The sequence below is a fragment of the Macrobrachium rosenbergii genome, chromosome 43, assembly GCF_040412425.1.
Source record: "Macrobrachium rosenbergii isolate ZJJX-2024 chromosome 43, ASM4041242v1, whole genome shotgun sequence".
Classification (NCBI taxonomy): domain Eukaryota; kingdom Metazoa; phylum Arthropoda; class Malacostraca; order Decapoda; family Palaemonidae; genus Macrobrachium; species Macrobrachium rosenbergii.
In genome coordinates this window covers 24,649,750-24,672,456 of record NC_089783.1, presented here as the reverse complement: position 1 = coordinate 24,672,456, position 22,707 = coordinate 24,649,750, and the positions used below count along the sequence as shown (strand labels likewise).

Genomic DNA, 22,707 nt, shown 5'->3' with positions numbered 1-22,707 from the left:
GGGACCTGCTACTTCACTACCATTGATCTTGATAACTGGAGGCTGGCAGACTAAAGTCAAGGGTGTTTTTAAGTTTAGTGAAGTTGTGAAAATTATCCAAGATTCCTTTTGTGCCTTTTTAGTTTCCATGTGGAAATGAGCTCTTGCTTTTCGAAATTCAATATGGCAATGCTCACATTTTCATCTGCGATATCTGGTGAAAGCTGATCTCATAGTTCTATGAGTTTTCTAGCATTTACGAGTCCAGAAGGGAACTGGCTGGTGGATAAACATACCTGAAGTCCTAGGTACTGACTGAAGACCAGCCAAAAATATAATTGCATTGAAAAAACCAAGAGCATCATCTACAGAGGGTAAGTCATCAGCTAAATCAGCTGTTGGGCTGCGTTCCTGGAATGCTGCCCAGTCTGCTTTACCAATGTTCGGAAAGCCTTGAAGATGGAGGATTTGAAGCTACATTCATTACTATTGGAAGATGGTCGCTGATAAATCAGTCATTTATCACTCTCCAATTGAAATCGATAAGGTAGTCATCAGTACATATAGCTAAGTCAACTGCTGGCAATGTGCCTGTTTGAACATGAAAATGTGTAGACTCCCCTGTGTTGAGGATTCACTTTCTATGATGGAACACAGGAATTTCCTCTTTGATTGGTAATGACGTCACCCCAAAGAGGTTTTCTACCATTCATATCTCCCAGAATAACAAAGAGATATGGTAGCTGTTTGATAAAGGATGTATATTCATCAGCGGGGAAGTCTTCACTAGGTGGCAACTGGATCTGCACACCTATCACTTGCAGTGTAAACTGGATACTAATAGGATTTTGTAGGGTGTCAGTATGATTACATAAAGCTACATCCCATGGCTTCCTATATTTATGTAATAAGGGAAATGATAGGATGCATAATCTCATGGGCTGGGACATGTATTATTACCTATCATAGTCCTCCTGCCAAGCTATACATACAGAGACTCCTGATATGAGCAGCCTTGGTTCTTCCCATTTAGCTCTTAATCCCTAACAGTTCCAGCTAACAGCTAATTAAAAGCGATAAACAGGTGACATGTGGTGACGTGTCAAGTGACATCTTGCTTTTAAACTATAATTGCGAAAGCTCTCAAGAAACCAAACACCCGCCTACCCCTCCCCATCCATCCTGCACGTCTTCACACCCTCACTCCTGCCCCAAATACTCCTTCCCGGTCTCCCACACCCCCAGTAACTCTTTTTCTGTTTGCTTATGTCTGTAAGCAGAGTTACTAACACTTTGTTAGAAAAAATCGAGAGAGATAAAGAAAGAGGCAACGAGAACAACTAATTCATGAAATAGAAAGGGAAAATACCAAACTGAAAATTTAGCAATTGTTAACCATCATTTCTGTTGGATCGAATTAAATGGTTTGAATGATAAATGTATGTGCGTGCGTGAGAGAGAGAGAGAGAGAGAGAGAGAGAGAGAGAGAGAGAGAGAGAGAGATAATTAAAGTTTTTGCTTTGTGTCGATGAGTGTCAAGAACTTGATTAAACAAGAGAAAATAGCATCATTTGCGGAAAGAATATAATTCTGATTTGGCTGTGATTAATTAACGATACTGATATCCGACTTTCTGGTTTATGAAACTAAATCGAACACGGGAGAATAAATAAACTTATTCTACCACGAGAGAGTCAGATTTGGCACTATTGTTAATAGATTACATGCTTTTATTTGTGCCTTGAAAAAAATCCTGTCACACCTCTTATCATGTCTGATATTTTTCTCTTCTTCTATATCTTTAAAACCAGCTGCGATTCATTCACAGCAGTCGACGAACAACCACGTACAAAGCACGATTAGTTTTCCCGGAAACGGCCCAAAATCGTCTTAGTTTCTCGCTAGTGAAGCATGGCTAATATTCTACCAAGCAACAAGATGATCAGGGGAGAGAGAGAGAGAGAGAGAGAGAGAGAGAGAGAGAGAGAGAGAGAGAGAGAGAGAGAGAGAGGTTGTTACGGTCAAGTTCGTGCGTTTCCAAATCATATCTGCATAAAAAAAATTACATGTATACATGACTGTGCCAGAACTCTACTGTGTGAAAGGCAATCATACCATTTCTTGTTAAATGCATTTTCTAAAATTCATTTTGACAACAGGTCATAACATCTTCGATCCGGGTAATAACCGAGTTCCTTGTATCCCAACCATCACCTGATATATCATTCATGCATTATAACATCTTATGAGTCGGTCTTATAACTTCATAATTAAATGATTTTTGGTAACCACGCTTCCTGTGAGTCCAGGAGTGCCACTACGCACTTGTCTCTCAAGAGAATTATATAAGGAATGCCGTCTATCCCCCGGGCGAGTCTGACCTTAGACGTGGTAGTACTCGCACAGGCAGTTCTTCTTAGTCAGTGATTTAAGGCGCATATTGATATCCATTGAAAGCGAGCATTTGGCATCGGTAAAGTGTGTAACTTGATCAAAAGTAATTGTCCGTACCTGAACAACGGCAAATTACAGTCAGCCTTAAAATGAAGAGCCCATTTAATCAACGTAAATACATTGTCAACGCAGACGGAAACAACAATAACAACGGCAGTGGAGATGAGAAAGCCAACAACGCCGAGAAGAAGATCAAACACGACATCATCGTCACAGTGGTCACAGGTGACCGCCGCGGGGCAGGTACAGACTCCAAAGTCTTCGTCATTCTCAGTGATGATCAGGGGAATCTCTCTTCCACGTTACGCCTCAGCAACAGACTCACTACCAACAGCAGAGGGCAGACGTGCAGGTTCAAACGTTTTTCTGGCATTCCAGACCTCAGAACTGTCACCAGCATTGACTTCTGGATCGAAAAATTTGGCGTCGGACCTGCTTGGTACGTCGATCGATTCTGCATCACCATAGTTGCCACAGGAAATACAATAGTGTTTCCTGTACACCGATGGCTGTCGTCCTCCAGACTACGTTTGAAACTTACGCCAAACGACTGTCTTCTTCCTCAAGACACCCCAGAAATGTTCAGGTACCAACGAATGAATGAACTTGGGGCAAAGAGGCTGTCTTACCGTTATACACAGCACGTTGAGGGGGGACCCATGCAAGTGAGTATTCATCTCTAACTACTTTACGCTAATATTGATTTTCAATAGTATTCTATTACGAGGCGTTGCCAAACCAAATGACAACTGAAACCAATAATAATTTATCTGTTGTTAATGACACGAAAATATCTCGCAATTTCTTTTATTTTTGCGGGGTATGGAAGAAAAAGAATGACACTATCGGTCATTCCAATATAACAAAAAGCCTTAATTATTCAAAGGTTCCACCATGTTCCCATAATCTTGCAAAATTTACTTGTACTACTGCATATTATCTCTGGTAATGCACTGGTACACCCTCAAAATGTGTAAAGATTTTCTTCCTCACGAAGTTTGACTATCGGGAATGCCTTTAAAAAAAGAACTCAGAACCTCTTCAACACCATAAACTACCAAGAATCAAAACGCATTTTGACAAACACATATACGAGCATTCGGTGAATGTGGGTGCGAACATGTCTGTGTGCACGAGAGAGAGAGAGAGAGAGAGAGAGAGAGAGAGAGAGAGAGAGAGAGAGAGAGAGAGAGAGAATTCTCGTACTGTTGGGCAGTTCACTTCTTGGAATATAAATTTATTTTGCTGTAATATTACTGTACACGTTATTAAGACTGCAAAGAATGTTACTAAAGCCGGAATGACGTAACTGGTGGCATCTTTCTTACATAGGAAAGCAAGAATGTATACATTCATTTTGTTTATGAATTGGTGCCTCGATCCTGCGTCATAGGTCTTGGAAAAGAGGATGCCCGGGATCTGACTCTGGGAATCATACTGCACTGCCAGCTCGCGGGGCTGACTTGATGATCCTATTCAAGGTTATTCTCTCTCTCTCTCTCTCTCTCTCTCTCTCTCTCTCTCTGCGAGCTTTTGTGTATGTGTTTACCTCGCCATTGCAAGGGCGTTTCTAATGTGCCCCGAGAATAACCATTACTCTTTCATACGTTTTACAACAGTACCCTTTATGCTAACATCGAGTTTCCTGAAGTCTATGAACTCACGTTCTTTGGAGACGAGGATAAAATGAGACCCCCTTCAGAACTGTACTTTTAACAGTGTACTAAGGTTATACTCAAAAGCCTCATTCTATCAGCATCATGTTTCTTGAGATGGAAAGTATCCCCTAAATCCTTTCTAGCTGTTTTACTCCACCAACCGTCTGTTATCATCATATGTATAATTGGAAAAAGGAAGAAAATTAAAGCATCTCACTGGCAGTCAGGTGCAAAAATTTGAGACAATAACGTTATCTAAATATCTAATAAACCACACTAAAATATAAAGCAGCAAAACTTCTGATTGCTGTCGTTACCCATTGCTGAAGGGACATATCTTTCGATATGTGTGAAAACAAATGAGGACACCAGTACTTCGTAAGTACACGAACTTTCCTTTAGAACTTAAAATTGCATTAGCAACTTGTTTTCTTGATGCTGCATTTGCTTCGTAGTCAAGTAACAATGAAATCGAAATTAGTGCGCAGTGACGGAAGCTAAATTGAAAGACATCATTAGTTTTTCATTAAGCAATATCATGATAAAATGTCTCAGTCATTAAACATTCGAAGAAAGAGAAAACGTTCGGGCAACTGAACCATTAATATTTTAAAGTGCTGCAGAAGCAATTCTGCTCGTGGTATAAGGCGTTTGAAGAATATCTGAAGATCGTCCAGTCAACCAACGGCCTCAAAAAAGCTGAGGTGCTGTGCATGACAATGTCATAATGTACACAGACGACGTGGCTCGACCACTTCGCCCTAACTGTGAAATTCAAGACGAGCACTTGATCCTCTCTAGTCAATGCTTGAGTCATCAACATGTTGGGGATATTCACAACTTCTCTTCCTTCACCAGCAGCTCAGGACTAAGAATGTTTCATAGTTCGACTACGATAACTACTAACTGCTGCCTGGCTCCTTCTAGAACTATCGCTCGTAGGATGCGCGCAGGTTCTCTCTTCTGAAACTCCTCTCCTCACACCACCTCCACTTCTCCTCACCAACACCATATGCAATTCGGTCCTGGGCACTTCCAAATCATCTATTTTGCATAGACAGAGTTTCCACTTCAACCTCGTCAGTGTAGTGCCCTTAAAGCCTTCGAACTCTCTGTTCATTCTGTATTCTTCCGGCGTCTTTTCTTATATCTATGGGGACAAACGGAGTTAACAACCATGTTCACACCTCCACCTAAGCCACTCCCTGAACCTGTCTCAAGCAAGGAAAATGACAGCTATCGTTGTCCTTTGAGCTGGTGTGAATTGATGTGCCATACTCAGCACCATAAAGCAAGCGGGATAACACAAGCATTGTAAACATTGACCTTTGCCTCTATTGTCGGCATTCTGTTGGATCCAAATCTCTTTGATAAGGAACCATCAACTCTCGCTGCTTTGCCAATTCGAGGTGAAATTTGCATCATAAAAACTAAGGTGTGAAGAGAGAAAATGACTAAAAGAGCAAAAAATATTATAATATTTTTCGCTCACCATCCAGGATGTGTCCAAACACCTATTATCAACATCTACAGATGCAAAAATAACACCACATTTTAAGTCTCTTTTAGCCACGTACGTTCCATAAATATGAAAAATTTGTACTACCAGTCTATGAGAAATGAATTTGTTGACAGTTTCACTTGCATTTTTCTATGCTGCTGATATAGGAGAAAAAGTTTCAAATGTCAAAGACGCAACAACACGGACAAAGGAAAACCTTCGTAAATGAATAAACACACGAACAGTCAAACATAATTGGAATGCGACATTTGAGACTGGCAGGACTGTAGCCAAGGTAGGACGCCAAACAAATTAAATCAATCTGCAATTATTATAAAACAAAACTAACATTTCATTTCAACACTATCCTTTTTACTCCAAGTTGCAGATACTAAGTTATGTGCAGTGTAAATTTTCACTTACTTATATACGCACATTTGTAAATACACACACACACACACGCACGCACACACCGGATATGCTTGTTCGGAAGCACTCTCGAGAAAAAGTGTTTTTCTGTTGCCTTATATGAGAGTAACATTTGAAACCAAAACGGATAGAGTAGATAAAAAGTTCATGCAACCGAGATAAAAGAAAAAAAAATATTAAAGACGTCAATTATCGACCTCCTGACGTAGACTTAATAAAAGAAAAAAAAATATTAAAGACGTCAATTATCGACCTCCTGACGTAGACTTAGCGGAGTTTTCAGCGACAAAGAGCCAAGAAGCTAATTTATTTTAGGTTAATGAACAATGAATAATGTTATAGTAAGAAAGAGATACGTAGGAAATTTTTTTTATTCTGGAATAGCGATGAAGTGAATCTTTAAATACAATGGAAGAGCCCAGTGGGTCAAAATTATCTTTAATGTTGAAGCATAATATCCTCCCCCCACCAAACTTTTTTTTAAACAAATTTCCAAGAAATTCTTTGCTGTAATTCGATGAATATGACTACTACATATCTATATGATTATTAACTTCCCTAACTTTCTATTGAAGAAGAGTTGTTCGGTGTTGACTAGTGCCATTAAAAAAAAAATTAAATAAAATTAAATCCTTCCATAGACGCTAAAGAGTTGACCGCGATGCAACATAAAAACCATGTAATATGCAAAGCTGGCAAAGCAGATCCATGAGCATCTCAGTTAAACCCACAGACGATCACCCTCCTGAAAAGCGAACATCTCGCACGACTCTGGATACAAACAAAATTTAATCAACTCAGAAATTCCGTCTGCCCAGCTGCTTAGGTCCAACAAAACATCACATCTAATCATTAATAAAAAGCAAGTCCTACAGAACATAAAATCGGATCAAGCTTATAATCAGATTTTTTTTATGAAACAGATCTCCAGCACAAAAATACTAGCATATATGTAATACATAAAATAATGAATGTACAATGAATCTACACGAAGGAAAACTTTAGTTTAACCTGACTGCTTCGCCCTCCACCGGATCTTAAGGAGGGCAATTTGTTAGGAAGAGGATCCAAGATTCAAAAGAATGATTGCGATAGTTTAAAAACTTCAACAAAAAACACTTCTCAATCTTTCATTTGTAATTTGGAAACGACTTCCTAATTCACTGCCCTCCTGAAGGTTCGGTAAAGGACGAAACAATCGGGCTAAACTAAAGATTGTTGTTTCGTTTGACACTTTCCCTATAGATGTGGATTAATTGTACATCAGTTATTTCTCCGTGTCTATGAATATTATAGTTCATTCATACAACAGATACATCAAACAGCAGTAAACGTCGAAACAATGAGATATGGAGGATAAAAAGCACTTGGAAGCCAATACTGAGGAATTAATAATCACATCAATCTGATGCTCTCATATTTTAAATTCTCGGATGTCATACATGCTAGAGTCCAGTAGGACACATATATATAGATATAGATATATATATATATATATATATATATATATATATATATATATATATATATATATATATATATATATATATATATAATGTTATGTACGCAAGTACGTATATCATGAACTGTACATGTATGAATGGGTTCCAGTGATGTATGGCTAAAGATTTTTTCTTAAACAGTGAGAGAATTTTCAATTACGCAAAGAAGATCATAACTATAGTAGTGTTTATTGATTTTCCTTCAGAGTCAGTCGTTCTAGAGGCGACTGCTAACTGAATTTCTAATATATATACAGTACAGACCATCGTTACAATCGCCTTCAACGCCGTGCGACGCGCGCTAGAATCTGGGAAATTCCGCCACTCATATCTTTCGCCCTCTTAATCTTCCTAAAATTTCCACTCATCTCCAGTCTGTCTTCTCATACCTCTTATCCAGCTGGCTTCTAGTCTTACAACTCTTCTTTCGCCCTCAGGAGCCCAGCTGACACAATCGTATTATAGTCTCCACGGGGAGAAACGCTGGACACCTACTGTGTATGTGGAACGTCCGTAATTTCCTTTATAATATCAATCCTCGCCGTTTCATGCCTTCTGACTCGTAATATTTTTCTAAAAGCGCTGTCCTCAAACCGACACAACCTTTGGATATAGTTTCACTGCCATACCATGATTCATGCCCCTGCCACAATAAAGGTCGTACTAGACTAATGTATAATCTTGCTTTCGAGGGTAATCTTAGTAAATCTGATTTCCTACTACTCTCATCCTGCCAAATTCTCTCTCTTCTCTTGGGCATACAGACGTTAACAGTACACACACATATATATATATATATATATATATATATATATATATATATATATATATATATATATATATATATATATATATATATATATATATGTATGTATAAATGTGTGGGTGTGTGTTTGTGAGTATGTATGTGTGCGTGTTAGTTTACTTATTGTATCTGCATTGTTCATGTTAAGTTTCAATTAGCTTTCCATAGTTAACAGGAATACCAAAGAGATAGAAGACCCTCCATAATACTGGTCTGTGGACGCTGTGAAAAGCCGTCTCGTATGAACAGACACCGCTAGAAAGATATTTTTGAAATTCCATGCACTTTCGCTCAGTATATCTTAACACAAATATTTAATCTGTGTAACGTGTAACTCTTGCATTTTCTAAAACCAAATTACGCACCTCTAAGCATTTTATGAACTTTCTCTAACCAACACAGAACAATCATACTGTATATTTTAATCACAACCTATGCAAGTGCATGCCTCTGTAGTCACCACAATAAGCTAGGTCACCTCTCCTTGGCACCTTTGCTATGATTTCTAATTCCAAAACATCAATCTTGGTTGCCTCATTGCGTATTATGCAAAAGAGCCTATTTAGTGTACAAGGTGTCATTTCATTTTCAACTATAATTATCTCTGCAGTGATTCCATCATTGTTATTTCGATCTTCTTGGAGTGTTTATTACTGATTCCACTTCAAAAACCGTGCATTGAATCATTAGTACATTTGCGTCTTATTCAGCTTCTAGTATATCAGTCGAATGATCCATCTCATATCTCTCGCTCAAGACCGCACAAAAATGTCATGCCAACCGTTATCTTTCTTCTTCTGATATTATTACCGGGGGATCCCTCCTTTTGGCAGGGATTTTCCTTTTTTTGATTTTTCCCACAAAGTTGACATTTATAAATCTGTGGTATACCCTGACACCCATGTTAGATGTAGCAGGTATTTTCTCTTATCTCATTTTGAGCTTTAACTTCATTTCCTAGCCTTGAGTACTTAGAATGTTTTACTTTGTGTTCTACATTACCTCCTCCCTGAAATTTGTTTGCCATTATCTTTTCCTTTCGTGCCCGGAGCTGTGGGATAATTCTAAATTTTTTCTATCCATTAATGTGGCAGAATCCAAGGGAAATTCACTGGCTAAAAAATATCAAAGGCTAGCCAGTTCCTGTAGTGTACAGTTCCTAGCTGACTAGGGCAAATGACCCCTGCCACTGCTTATTGGTTTTTAACCAAGGTGGCGAAGCATTCAGCATCCTAATCTTATCCAACATCCTGTTGCCAATGATTTCTTGTGCTCATCCTGAGCAAAGGCCATAATTCTAGATTGTGAATTTAGCCTTTACCCAAAGGGGTGTCAACTTAAAGAGCAGCAGGTGGTCGGCACCCTAATCTAAATACTATCAGCTGGGCCAGGTGGGCCTGGTGCTAACGATTTATTTATGTATTTATTTAAGATACACATAGCTGTATTATCTAAAATTAATATTCATGCAGTACATTCATACATTACAGTTCTGCCATGAAAAAATAAAAAATATATAAAACAGGATGAACAAAGAGTAACAATGCCATTAAAAAATCTGAAAATGATATTGCCACAAAGGTTTGTTAATAGGCGTTTATTTTGTTTCAAAGAGATTCTACGCTTCAATTATAGTAATGGCTGCCTTATCTCTGCTGCATCCTGTGGACTCTTAATCAAGAGTCCAGTGGACTCTTGATTAATAAGTTAGTTTTTTAATTATATAGAAAGGACTTCATCACTAGCTGTGCAACTTTTCATCATTTCTATACTTGACAGCTATGTTATATAGACGCACGCATACCCTCACTAGTACAATCCATTGTATGTAAGTATGCATGTATTTATTACACGTTACTCAGAAAGAAAAGAACTTTTATCTAGATTATCGGTTATATGGCTATCGCCAATTTGCAAGATTTCAAACGCATTACTGTTGACGCAAGAAATTCTTGTAATAAAATTATCTTTATTTGAATAAATCTTCAGAAATGTAAATGCGATTTCAAATATTTTTTTCCTTTCGTAAATAGCATAGAATATGATCAAAAACATACACACACACATACACGCGCCTACACGCACACGATATATGTATATATATATATATATATATATAGATATCAACCCATTATATATATATCAAATGCAAATATCAAGAATAATGTGGACCTGATAAATAAACTAAATAGTTATTATCATAATCCAGGCTTTTAGTTTTGATGTTGTATCACTATTACACAAATAATAGATGATCTGATGGCGTTTTTATCTGAATTGTTAATAAGCTTATCCCATTTTTGTAAATTGAACTGATTAAATTATGTGTAAAAGATTGTAAATTATAATTTAATAAGTAAATTTTATACAAAATTTTGGTATGGCAACGATTTGAAGTGTTAAGTAACTTATATATGGAATTTTTGAAAAGAAGATATTAAACAACATAATCCCGACAGTAACATGGTTTAGGTATGTTTTGACATAATTTGTGTATGGCCAGGAATCAAGAGTAAAAAACTTTTTGTAAGTTAAATTATAGTACCATCAATTAAATTATGGAAATGGAAAATGATATACCGTTTCTGGATCATACGAAGAAATAGTAGTGGGTTTAAATATATATATAGAAAAACTAATATTTCTTCCTACACATTTCTATTCTGGACAAAGCAACAGGTTAAAAAGTCAGTGTTTTCATCTATGTTTTTAAGATATATATATATAGCCCTGAATATATTGATGATGAAATAGATAAGATTGAATGCAGGCAAAAAATTGAAATATCCTGATAGTGTATTAAACAGCGCATTTGAAGCGGCAAAAAAAGACTATGTATCAAAACCAGAAAGAATTTTACAACACAAAAAATTTGCTTGTTCTGCCTTATAATAACAGTATGAAAGATATCCTCATCTTCTTAAGAATTTTGGTGTTAATGTCCATTTAAGAACAATACAACAATGAAAAAATGTACTTATCAAGAACTCCCCAGACAATATTAAAGGGTGTGTATATAAAATTCCGATTTAAGTCTTGTGTCCTTTTATTTGCCAAACCGGGAAAGCACTGGAAAAAAGAATTGAACAACACAAGAAATGTTGAGATATCACAAGGGAACAGTGGTATAACATGTTCGTGAGAACAATCATGCTATCAACTGGGAAGGGCAAAAAGGTTGTATATTCTAATAATGCACTGAAAGGAACATCATTGAATCTAGCTTCATTTGTTACAACCATAATATGAATATCAGTCAAGGGATGTATTCTGATCCTTTAATATCAAAAGAAATTTGTAAATTGTTTAAACTTTAAGGTAGGCAGTAGAGATATATGAAAATAGGATTATTGTATTTGTAAACACAGTTTTTAATGTTAATGAGTTTCCAAACTCCGCCTCCATGACACCTGTCAGGTGTGGATCTGAGGTGGGGTATGGTCTGTTTATCAGCAATGTCCCCTAGAGTCTATTGTGATTTTTAGCCAAACTTGAGTTTTAAACCTCCTACCTTAAAACGCCATGGGGTATAGCCTCTAAGATATTTATGATCATTTTTCTCAATATATATTTTGCACTCTGCATCAGTTTTCGTCAATGGCTTGGAAATAAAGTCACAGGACCTACACCCCGTTTCTTTTTTTTTCACCTGTGGTAATGTGTGATAAATGAATCACGTACAAAAACATAATAATCACATATATATATATATATATATATATATATATCAATAGATATTTTTATAATAATGGAATTATAATCATAATTGAGCTTAAATATATGTATATGCACAAATAAACACAGTAATAATTGGGAAAATTATCAAAGGGAATTATAATTTATAACTTATGCGTTATGAAACTGGGTTAGTTTAAAAACAACGAGATAGGTACTTTGACTACCTGGATATCAAGAAATATTAATTTTGATATATATATATAAATATACATACACACAGACACACGATAATATATATATATAAAAAGACAGAATATATATATATATATTATGCAATCATTATTTTGTATGATGAATGCCGTGTTTAGAACACCTCGTTTTCTGTTCAAATTTTGCATCAATAAGCCCTTGCCAGAAAATTTCATGAAGATAATCATGAGGCGTCACCCAACATTAACATATGTTGTCCAAAATGAATGATATCAGTTGAATATCAAGTGCATTTTCAAGTGATTTCATCCCCGTCCGTTTGCTCGCATAAGTACGATGGTTTGATATCTCAACGAAATGTTATCAATGTTGGGTGCTGCGTAGGTATACGCTGAGAAAGATGTCTTTGAACAGATGAGTTGGTGTTCTGCATTCAGGAGAAAATAATGATTGCATAAAGAACTGACATTTTGTCTTTTTTTTTGTTATCGCCTGTCTGTCATGCCCTTTTGATCAAAATTAATATTTTTTAACCTGCAAACTTCATAATAACCCTTAAAACGCATGGTTAATAAGATATTTAGATATTTTTCTCAATGTGTTTTTGCTATCTGCATTTTACACACACACACACACACACAACACACACACACAAAACACACACACACATACATATATATATACATATATGTCCTATCAAGAGAGTTTTTATAAACTGAGAGAGAGAGAGAGTAAAATGCAGATAGCAAAAACACATTGGGAAAAATATCTAAATATATTGTTAACCATGCGTTATAAGGGTTATTGTGGAGTTTGCAGGTTAAGAAATATTAATTTTGATCAAGGGAGAGGGCATGACAGACAGGCGATAACACATTAAAAAAAAGACAAAATGTCAGTTCTTTATGCAATCATTATTTTCCCCTGAATGCAGAACACCAACTCATCTGTTCAAAGACATCTTTCTCAGCGTATACCGAAGCAGCACCCAACATTGATAACATTTCGTTGAATATCAAACCATCTTACTTTTGCAAACAAACGGACGGGGGTGAAATCACTTGAATATGCACTTCCTCTGTGTATGAAGTCGAATTGATATCATTCATTTTGGACAACATATGTTAATGGAATCTGGGTGACACCTCATGATTATCTTCATGAACTTTTCCTACGGAAAGGGCTTATTGATGCAAAATATGTGCTGTACACAGGAAAACGAGGTGATGCATAAATATATAATATACATTCATACATATATATATATATATATATATATATATATATATATATATATATATATATTTATATATATATAGTATATATACACATACACATATATATATATATATAATATATATATATATATATATACACACATATATACATATAATATATATTATATATTCTTCTTTTATATATATTTTAATATATATATTTATTCCCATTTTTGTATGGGGTATGTATATATACGATATATATATATTTATATATATATATATATTTGATTTGGCTTTATATAGATATATATGGTATAAATAAATATATGCCCTGTATATACATATATATAGACCCCGGTACGTATATTTATATGTATATATACCAGACCCAACGCCCACAATTATATTTATCTTCCCAGCAGCGATATATTATTGCGCGGGTATGGCGACATGCATGTATTATGAACACGCGTGTGTGCGTAGAGCCGTATTTATGCATCGCCTTGTTTTCATACGTACAGTATACACATCCAGCATCCTTTACCTGGGAAAATGTGGCCTCCGAAAACCTATGACGGACACCACTGCCATATGGTCACCCTAAGATCGTTGAATCGAGGATAATCCCATTGAATATACATCAGCAACGTAATAGTAGCTATATAAGCACTATAATTAGTCATTCATCTCTATTTTGTACCAACTCTCACTCTTCTCGGACATTACAAACGTTCGATGAAAAATGTTTTACGACCCGTCACTCCATTTCATCTGTCTCTTCTTTCCTCTTTCCGCCTCTGAATGTTGAAAATAACAAGTTGGTCAAGAGGAAATATCTCCTAAAGACCTATCGCTTCCCACATGAACTCTCGATTCCGTTTTTTGAAGGTATTCCTTCCACTGTAACGGTTAATTCCACAACTATTATCAGATTTAAACCAGCATCAGTTGTGTGGCCCCCTTCCTTTCATTTATATTTTCACTTCTGCATACTTCAGCATTGAATGTATGTAATACCTCCTCTAACGCGATCTACCGGACACCAGGGAACTTCCTAGGACTGAATCATCTTCAGACAGTAGTATCCTGCCCTCTAAAATGCACTTAATCGTTAACCTATCTCACTTTGTTAACCTTCCTTCCAAGCCCATCTACCAAAAAGCAGACCACTGTCTGGCTGAAAACAGTAGTATCCTGCCCTCTAAAATGCACTTAATCGTTAACCTACCTCACTTTCTTAACCTTCCTTCCAGTGCAGCCCATCTACCAAAAAGCAGACCACTGTCTGGCTGAAAACACGCCGCAACAAGAGTTCAATAGCCTTCGGGGCAACAAATTCAATCAAGTTTGAGGCGCATTTTCCAGTAAAGAGGACTGGTCATTTACGACAGAAGGGCATGTTCCCTCACGTTTTCCTCTCTCTCATTCTCAGAAACATTTCAATTTATATTCCTCATACTACCTTACATCTACATTTCAGAACATATACGAAATTGCTTTTGGAAGAATAGGAAACAGCAGCTAATTTGATAACACAAAGGCGAAAAAACCCAGCAGAATCCCTCACGCTCTGACTAACATTTTCCTGTGACCTAGGTTCGAGGAATTCTTTTTGTCACGCTCATTCTCTCTCTCTCTCTTTGGAGAATTTATTCCATCATTAAGTAATAAACTGGGGGAGGGGTTATTAAGATAACGCTTCGATCTTTTTTTCTTTTAGAATAGTGCCAAGGTTTTTTTCAGTTTACTTCTGGAGATGAATTAAGTGTTGAATGGGTAACGAAGTAAAATTACGTGTATTCATTACCATGAACACAATTGTAATTGAATATAACAAGACCATACGATGAACCGCTAAGTGAATTTTGCCAGAGGGAGAGAGAGAGAGAGAGAGAAAGAATCAGCTCTCCGCTTGCATGACGATTTCAAGGTCACAGGAAATGTGAAAGCATCGAGAGATTAAAGGGGTGGCAGGGAATTCAGAAAAGGACCACTCGGTGTCTATGAAAGAGAGAGAGAGAGGAATCAGCTCTCCTCTTGCATGACGATTTCAAGGTCATATGACGTGCGAAAGCATCGAAAGATTAAGGGGGTGACAGAGTGTTCAGAAAGGGACCAATTGGTGTCTATGAGAGAGAGAGAGAGAGAGAGAGAGAGAGAGAGAGAGAGAGAGAGAGGAACCAGCTATTCTCTTGCATGACGAGTTAAAGGCCATAAGGCGTGAGAAAGCACCGAGGGGTGACAGGGAGTTCAGAACGGGACCAATCGGTGTCTATGACGTAAGCGGGAATTCCTCGCGTTAGTATTCGTCACTTGGATGTCCGGAACTGTAAGGGATTTCTACCAAGGGAAAACAAAATACGAAGTGATTTACTGAAGGCTTCTTTCGGAGACACGCCTGTCGCGAGGGCGCGAGCGCGCTTGAGAGAGAGAGAGAGAGAGAGAGAGAGAGAGAGAGAGAGAGAGAGAGAGAGGAATTTAATATAAAGGTGAGTTATGGAAGCAAGAAGCATTCGCACTCGTATATCGACGGTACGTGTTATGAATGCGTGCGTTCAAAACATCAGCTCGGAAGATATCATCAAATTTACTGATGTGGGAAAAACATTTTGGCGGATTTTTCGCTAAATAAGAGAAGCAACAGACGATGAAGATTCAAAGTTATGATATTTTACAGTTGGTAATTTCTTCATATAAAATATTGTTGAGCATCAACATTACACTTTTACGGAAAAGGTGTTTGTTCATTTTGCTATGCAATAAAAATTCTACCCTGTGATCAATTTTTGCTCCAAAAACAAAGTAGAAAATTGCAATGCAGTCGACATGAACAGTGTTTTATTAATACCTATGAATATATTCGTTTACTGGCCTTATCATTGGATGTCTTAATAAGTGTGTGTGGTTATGCAACCAAGAATAAAATTAACTTTGCCTTATTAGTCTGTTTTCATTTACTTCATTGCTGCATTTTGCAGGACACAATAGGTTCCAAAACAAGACAAAAAATATCGGTGTCAACATGAATGAAACTGGTGGATGCTAGTTCTTCATAAGAAATTTCTTATCTTTTAACTTCTTTCATGTTATGTAAATCAACTGAGCTTTCCAACAGTTTAAAAATCTTTGTTTTCTAAAAATAACTAATGACCAAATGATCGGGGTATATCCATTCACTCAGCGGAGGCAGAGAGAGAATCTTACGAATAGTTTCACCCCAGATGGGTGAGGATTATCTTGTCGAGCCCTCCTATTTTGATGATATACATTTTGACGAGACAATGAATACCTCATGTCTTATAAAGTTTTTCTCTCTCTTTCCCTCCCTCTGTCCCAGTTGCGACCCAAAGAGGCATACTGGATTTCAGAGAACGTACTCATCCGTCCCTTCTCGTCCTGTTCGAGAGTCAAACACTGCTCGTATATTTTAGACGCGCTGTCACCAAACTACTAAGAGAGAGAGAGAGAGAGAGAGAGAGAGAGAGAGAGAGAGAGAGAGAGAGAGATAAAAATGCGGCTCACATCTTTGTCCAGCAGAGACTCTATTTGCCTTCCAAGTGAATTTACATTCTCTGAAGGATACAAAAAATTACAATGATAATTTTTTGGGTGGGCAATACTTGAAAGCCTTGCAAAATTACTCACTATCGATACCATAATCCGATAGATCTCGAAACTAACGAGGCTGCCATAATTGATTGATTGATTATGAAATTCATAACCTGGAGCGTAATTCTATCCCAAGCCCTTCTAGAATATCGCAGAAAAATCTTCTAAAATGTTTCAGGGTCAACCAACAACTCAACATTCCTGTCGCTAAAGTATGATAATATGCGTTGAGAAAGATCATGCGGTCTTCGTTTAACAGCGTAAGAGGCCAGAACGTTTGGCGTCAGTCCATGGCTCAGGGGAGTGACTCGCCAGACCAGTTAGACTTGTTTCTCATTCAACCAAACGATTGCACTGTACATGCAAGCAAATAGTGCCCACACCTGCACACTGAAGGCGTCTTGCAAATGATGCGCTGCACGAAACTGCGCAGGCTTGAGTTGGCATAGCATTCCAAATGCGGAAAATGCTCACCAAAGTGAAATAATACTCACACTAGCATATAAAAAGTTCTTAAATTACAAATACCGGGAAACAACATACTCTTTTCCTGAAGTTCTGTGACGCAAACACTGCGGTGTCACTAATGCCATAGGCACGAATAAAAATAATAAAAAATTGAAGATGGCCCCAACGGTTACCATCCTCGGGATCATTCCGCTTAAAAGAAAAAATGAAGTAAACGAATAATAGAAATAAAAAAAAAAATAAAGTTCAATAACAACAACCCGATGAAATATTATGGGAACTGTAAAAGATTCCAGAAAACTCTGAAATAATATACATACATACATACATATATATATATATATATATATATATATATATATATATATATATATATATATATATATATATATATATATATATATATATATATATATATATATATATGCATTCATACATACATTTTTATCATTACTGAGTTTTCTGGAATCTTTTACAGTTACAGTTTTATCAGATACGTATGTAATGGCAATAGCCACAATGCACACTTAACTTACCGAATTCTTCGCGCTTTCTGGATACGCTTGTCACTACAAAGCCTTTGGATCCAAGTGCAAGAAATGTGAAACAATTATGATGTCCGGTAGCAGAAAACGAACCCGAGTCCCATAATCACAACTCGATTTTTATTTCGCTGCTGTAACCTTTGGGCCCTACATTAACCCCTTATAGTCCTGCTATAAATCTGAGATCGGAATTCTATCCTCGAACTGTCCAAGTTAATAGAGATAAAGTGTGGATAAGAACAGATACAGGAACAACCGCATTATAACTAACTGAACGTGGAATAATAATAATGCATGGTCTTTATTATTATCAAAGTGAATAAGCAAAACAAGCAAGGACTGACACTGTTGTTGAGCTCAACTGAGTTTTGTTTTTGTAATTCGATATGAGTGAAGAGACTGTCCTCAGAACTATTACTGTACATTCAATTCATTTGCGTCTTGAGCTTCAGCCAATGCAGGATCAGCAAGCCAGCTGCTTTTCATAAACACTCAAAATCCTTATTCTCCATCTCTATAACGCATAAAAAAACACCTTTCTCTCTTTTCTTTGACATTCAACGCACTACAGGGCTGTAATATACAGGGTTTACCATAGTAATTTTTACTTTATGGGTTCCTGCATCTACAAAAAACTATTAAATCTCACCACGAATATTTATAAGCATTTCTGTATGTGTGTTATTTAATGCAGGCCTTTAATTTTCAGCTGCGTGAAAGATAAACCTATAACTAACAAGAAACTGTTCATAGCATACAGAGAGAGAGAGAGAGAGAGAGAGAGAGAGAGAGAGAGAGAGAGAGAGAGAGAGAGAGAGATTATCTCTATTGAGTCATGAACACTCGGAAATGACATCTAACTCATTTCATGTAAGCCAAGGAGGCGCCCTGTAACCCACACGACTTTTATTTTTTATATGAAATTTTAGCAGAACCTCCCATAGACGCGTCACCATCGTGGGCTGAAATAACCAACGACAAATCCCTTGACGAAGGAAAATAAAACTCGAAGAAAAAGAAAAAAGAAAAAACAAAACCTATGAGTCAGATTCATTATAACGACAACGTGACTCCATGCATATATTTCCAAAAACGTAACTAAAAATTTACGATGCTTACATGTACCGTGTTACAGTGGTAAAACAAACGTGATCAAATGTTCATAACGCTAACCATATTTTACTAAATGAATGAAAATATGTCGCACAGACTGTAATAAATATAAAGATAAGATACATTATCAAAGCTAGGAATGTTTACGCTCAAGATACCTTAAAACCAAGAGATATCACATTATCTCTTAATTTTAAACCATTTACCAATTACAAGGGTGTACCCATTTTTGAAAAACACATAATTAGAAAACAAGTGTGTAACCAAGAAATTTAAGAGCCAAGAAAAGTAAAAAATTATAAAAAAATCTTAAAATTTCACGCAATCATAAATATAGAAAACATAATGCAGAGATAGGGAGAGAAAACAATGTACTGTTATGTACTAATGATCTTATGAGCCAATGCTCTCAAGTATTCAATGATTTATACTCGTTATTCTCTTCGGAAAATGACTTTCCATACAAATCCATTCACGTACTCATGAATACCTTCAGAAATACATATCACAAAGAGAAAATACCTCACCTTTATTCGGTGCGGATCAAGATTTTTCAAACATTGTATTTAAGTACGCTTTCATTTGCGAGATTTCGAGGAAAAAATTGTAAATACAGAACAGCCCTAATTTTAATAGTTGTCACTTTTTACATCAGTCATGAGCCGAGCTTCTTTTTATAGTATAAATGGCCTCCAGATTCACGTCTGCACACTTCAGAGTCTTCGGAATGTTATGTTTCACAATTTTGCAGATGATAACATTCAGAAAATGAAAGTCATTTTAGTCAAGTGAACACTAATAAAAGACAAGATAAGGTTATTTGACCGGTAACCAAATGCTCCACTCTAGCTCAAGCTCAAAGATTACAATAAAAAGGAAGGAATGAAGGAGGATCCTATCCCGGAAGGAAACGACTGCCTAGCAGCTGCAATTATCGCTTGAATCCTGAGCAGGCCAAGCCCTTTGGTAATGCGGAGGAGTAGTGCTATTGTTCACTGCCAACATCTTCTTTGGATCCTGTCTGTTTGAACAATTTCCGGAATATCATTACAAAGACGGGCAAACCTCGTGGTTCTTTTCAGGATACGAGAGGGTGTTGCGTAATCAGATGACAATGACGACTTTCCCTCGACTTAACACGCGTATCAGCACTGCCGTCGCCGCCCTTACAAACCTAAAGTGGGAGGTAGTCCCGAGTGACTATCGTCTCAGTTTTGTACCCTGTAGGTCAGCGTCTTAATAAACCTGCTTCCGAAATTGTATTTAACATTTGGATTATACACAGTGATTGGCGCCTCTTTCGTTTCGGTAGATAATCTCAATTTTGTTTAATATTTGTCACAATAAAAATTCATCTGAAATTTTATAAAGAAACTGAAACTCACGTGATGAGTCGAACCAAACCATGCACGATGGGATGAGGCTGGGCAAAAGTAAAACATTCAGCCACCAATAAGCATGTAAGTCTATTTCAGCTTATACGTACATATTTGTTGAATTCAGATTTAATTTGCAAGAGTTGGAACAAACCCATCCTCACTCTCTCAGCACAGTTTGTTGTTTTTTCTTGGGTTGCTGTGGCGGAACACTGTTTAAGAAGACGTCGTTTTCCTTCATCCAATTGTAGTCTTGCTGCTGAGACAAAGTAACTTCTCAAAGTCGTTTTAGAGGTCAGCGCCCTGCCATTACGAAATAAGGTTTTTAAGTAAAGCCTTTCTTCTAGGAAATTCTTATTAAATGCTGATGCACTTGCTGTGCTCATTATTTTATGCAGCCACTCTAATGTACTCTTGCCCTTGTGATTACCATCAGTTTAGGGCTGAAACAGCTTTCAGCATACGGATAGATAAACGGAGCAGTATAGCAGCAATCATAGTTTTTTCTTCAGAACTTTACACTTGCAAATAAGAAAAGGTACAGGAAATCGGAATAATGATGTTGCATTTCAAGATATATATATATATATATATATATATATATATATATATATATATATATATATATATAAAACATTGCGCATTTCCGAATTTATAATTACTGCAGAGATATTTCCCAAGAACAACTAAGCTCAGTGGCCGGGCCCCTTCTTTTCCTGTACTTCTAAACGTTGGCGTCTTCTCTCTGCTTCCACTTTCCGGATTTAACCGATTAAACTAATCTCCGGCCTCCGGTGTTAGGCTCCTCTCACTTTTCTTCACATTCTCTCTTTTGTTTCCACCAGGCCTGGGACAGATAAGGGATTCAGAATGCCCATCCCATTACCCTTCGAATGGAATGGAGGTGAAACTACCATTCGCTGTGGTGTATGCTTCAAATGGTTGTAAAGTGACAGTCACTGGTCCATTGGTAACACTTGAGCCTCTTTCAGTTGTCTAACAGCGAGACATTAGAGATCACATGATAACGACGAGGTCGAGAGTTCTTGGTTAAGACTATTATTCTTTTACAATCAGACGCAGAATACCCTCCCGATAACCAGTTTCAACATATCGTTATCAAACCATTACACCACATCTCTTCCTAGTAACAGTGATTCAAGGTACAGTGAACACGATGTACAGTAGACACGGAGACAGTCATTTCCTGAAATGTTTTCCTTGCAGGAGTCTATTTATTCTTATGAGCCTGTAACAATGAAAAATACGTATATTGTTACTTCCGTGCAAACTCAAAATTATAATAATGATACTCATAAAGATATTACCTCATCAGTATCATCATACATGTTCACAAATATTTTATTAATAACTTCTTGCCTGCAGCAATGCATCAACATATTGGCAAGACATATAATTAAGTTATATAAGACTTTCCAACTACTAGGTTACAAAGGTTTCCACAGAATCCTGTTTTTGAGCCCTGACAGGCTAGAGGTCGGTAACAGATACGAGACTGGCAATGGTGAAGATAGCATCCTTACTTCCTAAGTCCTGAAGATGGCAGCCTTTATTCTTAAGGCCTGAAGATGGCAACCTTACTTCCTAAGTCCTGAAGATGGCAGCCTTTCTTCCTAACTCCTGAAGATGGCAACCTTAATTCCTAAGTCCTGAAGATTTCAACCTTACTTCCTAAGTCCTGAAGATGGCAGCCTTACTTCCTAAGTCCTGAAGATGTCAGCCTTGCTTACTAAGTCCTGAAGATGGCAGCCTTACTTCCTAAGTCCTGAAGATGGCAGCCTTTCTTCCTAAGTCCTGAAGATGGCAGCCTTAATTCCTAAGTTCTGAAGATGTCAGCCTTATTTCCTCAGTCCTGAAGATGGCAGCCTTACTTCTTAAGTCCTGAAGATGGCAGCCTTACTTCTAAGTCCTTTAGATGGCAGCCTTACTTCATAAGTTCTGAAGATGGCAGCCTTACTTCCAAAGTCCTGAAGATGGCAGCCTTGCTTCCTAAGTCCTGAAGATGTCAGCCTTACTTCTAAGTCCTGAAGATGTCAGCCTTGCTTCCTAAGTCCTGAAGATGGCAGCCTTACTTCTAAGTCCTTTAGATGGCAGCCTTACTTCCTAAGTTCTGAAGATGGCAACCTTACTTCCTAAGTC

General features: G+C 37.1%; 1 protein-coding gene across 3 annotated transcripts in view; it reads left to right on the top strand.

The window, feature by feature from the left end:
* Window positions 1-22,707, top strand: part of LOC136828662 (polyunsaturated fatty acid 5-lipoxygenase-like) — a 131,498-nt gene that overhangs the window by 71,850 nt on the left and 36,941 nt on the right. The window contains exon 1 of one of the 3 annotated variants that reach the window (XM_067086720.1): window positions 2,252-3,098. The exons of the other annotated variants lie outside the window; for them this stretch is intronic. Within the exon in view, the coding sequence (XP_066942821.1) occupies window positions 2,523-3,098 (576 nt within the window). The 5' untranslated portion in view covers window positions 2,252-2,522. Of the gene's footprint in view, window positions 1-2,251; window positions 3,099-22,707 lie in introns of those variants that run through there. 3 annotated transcript variants of the gene reach the window in all.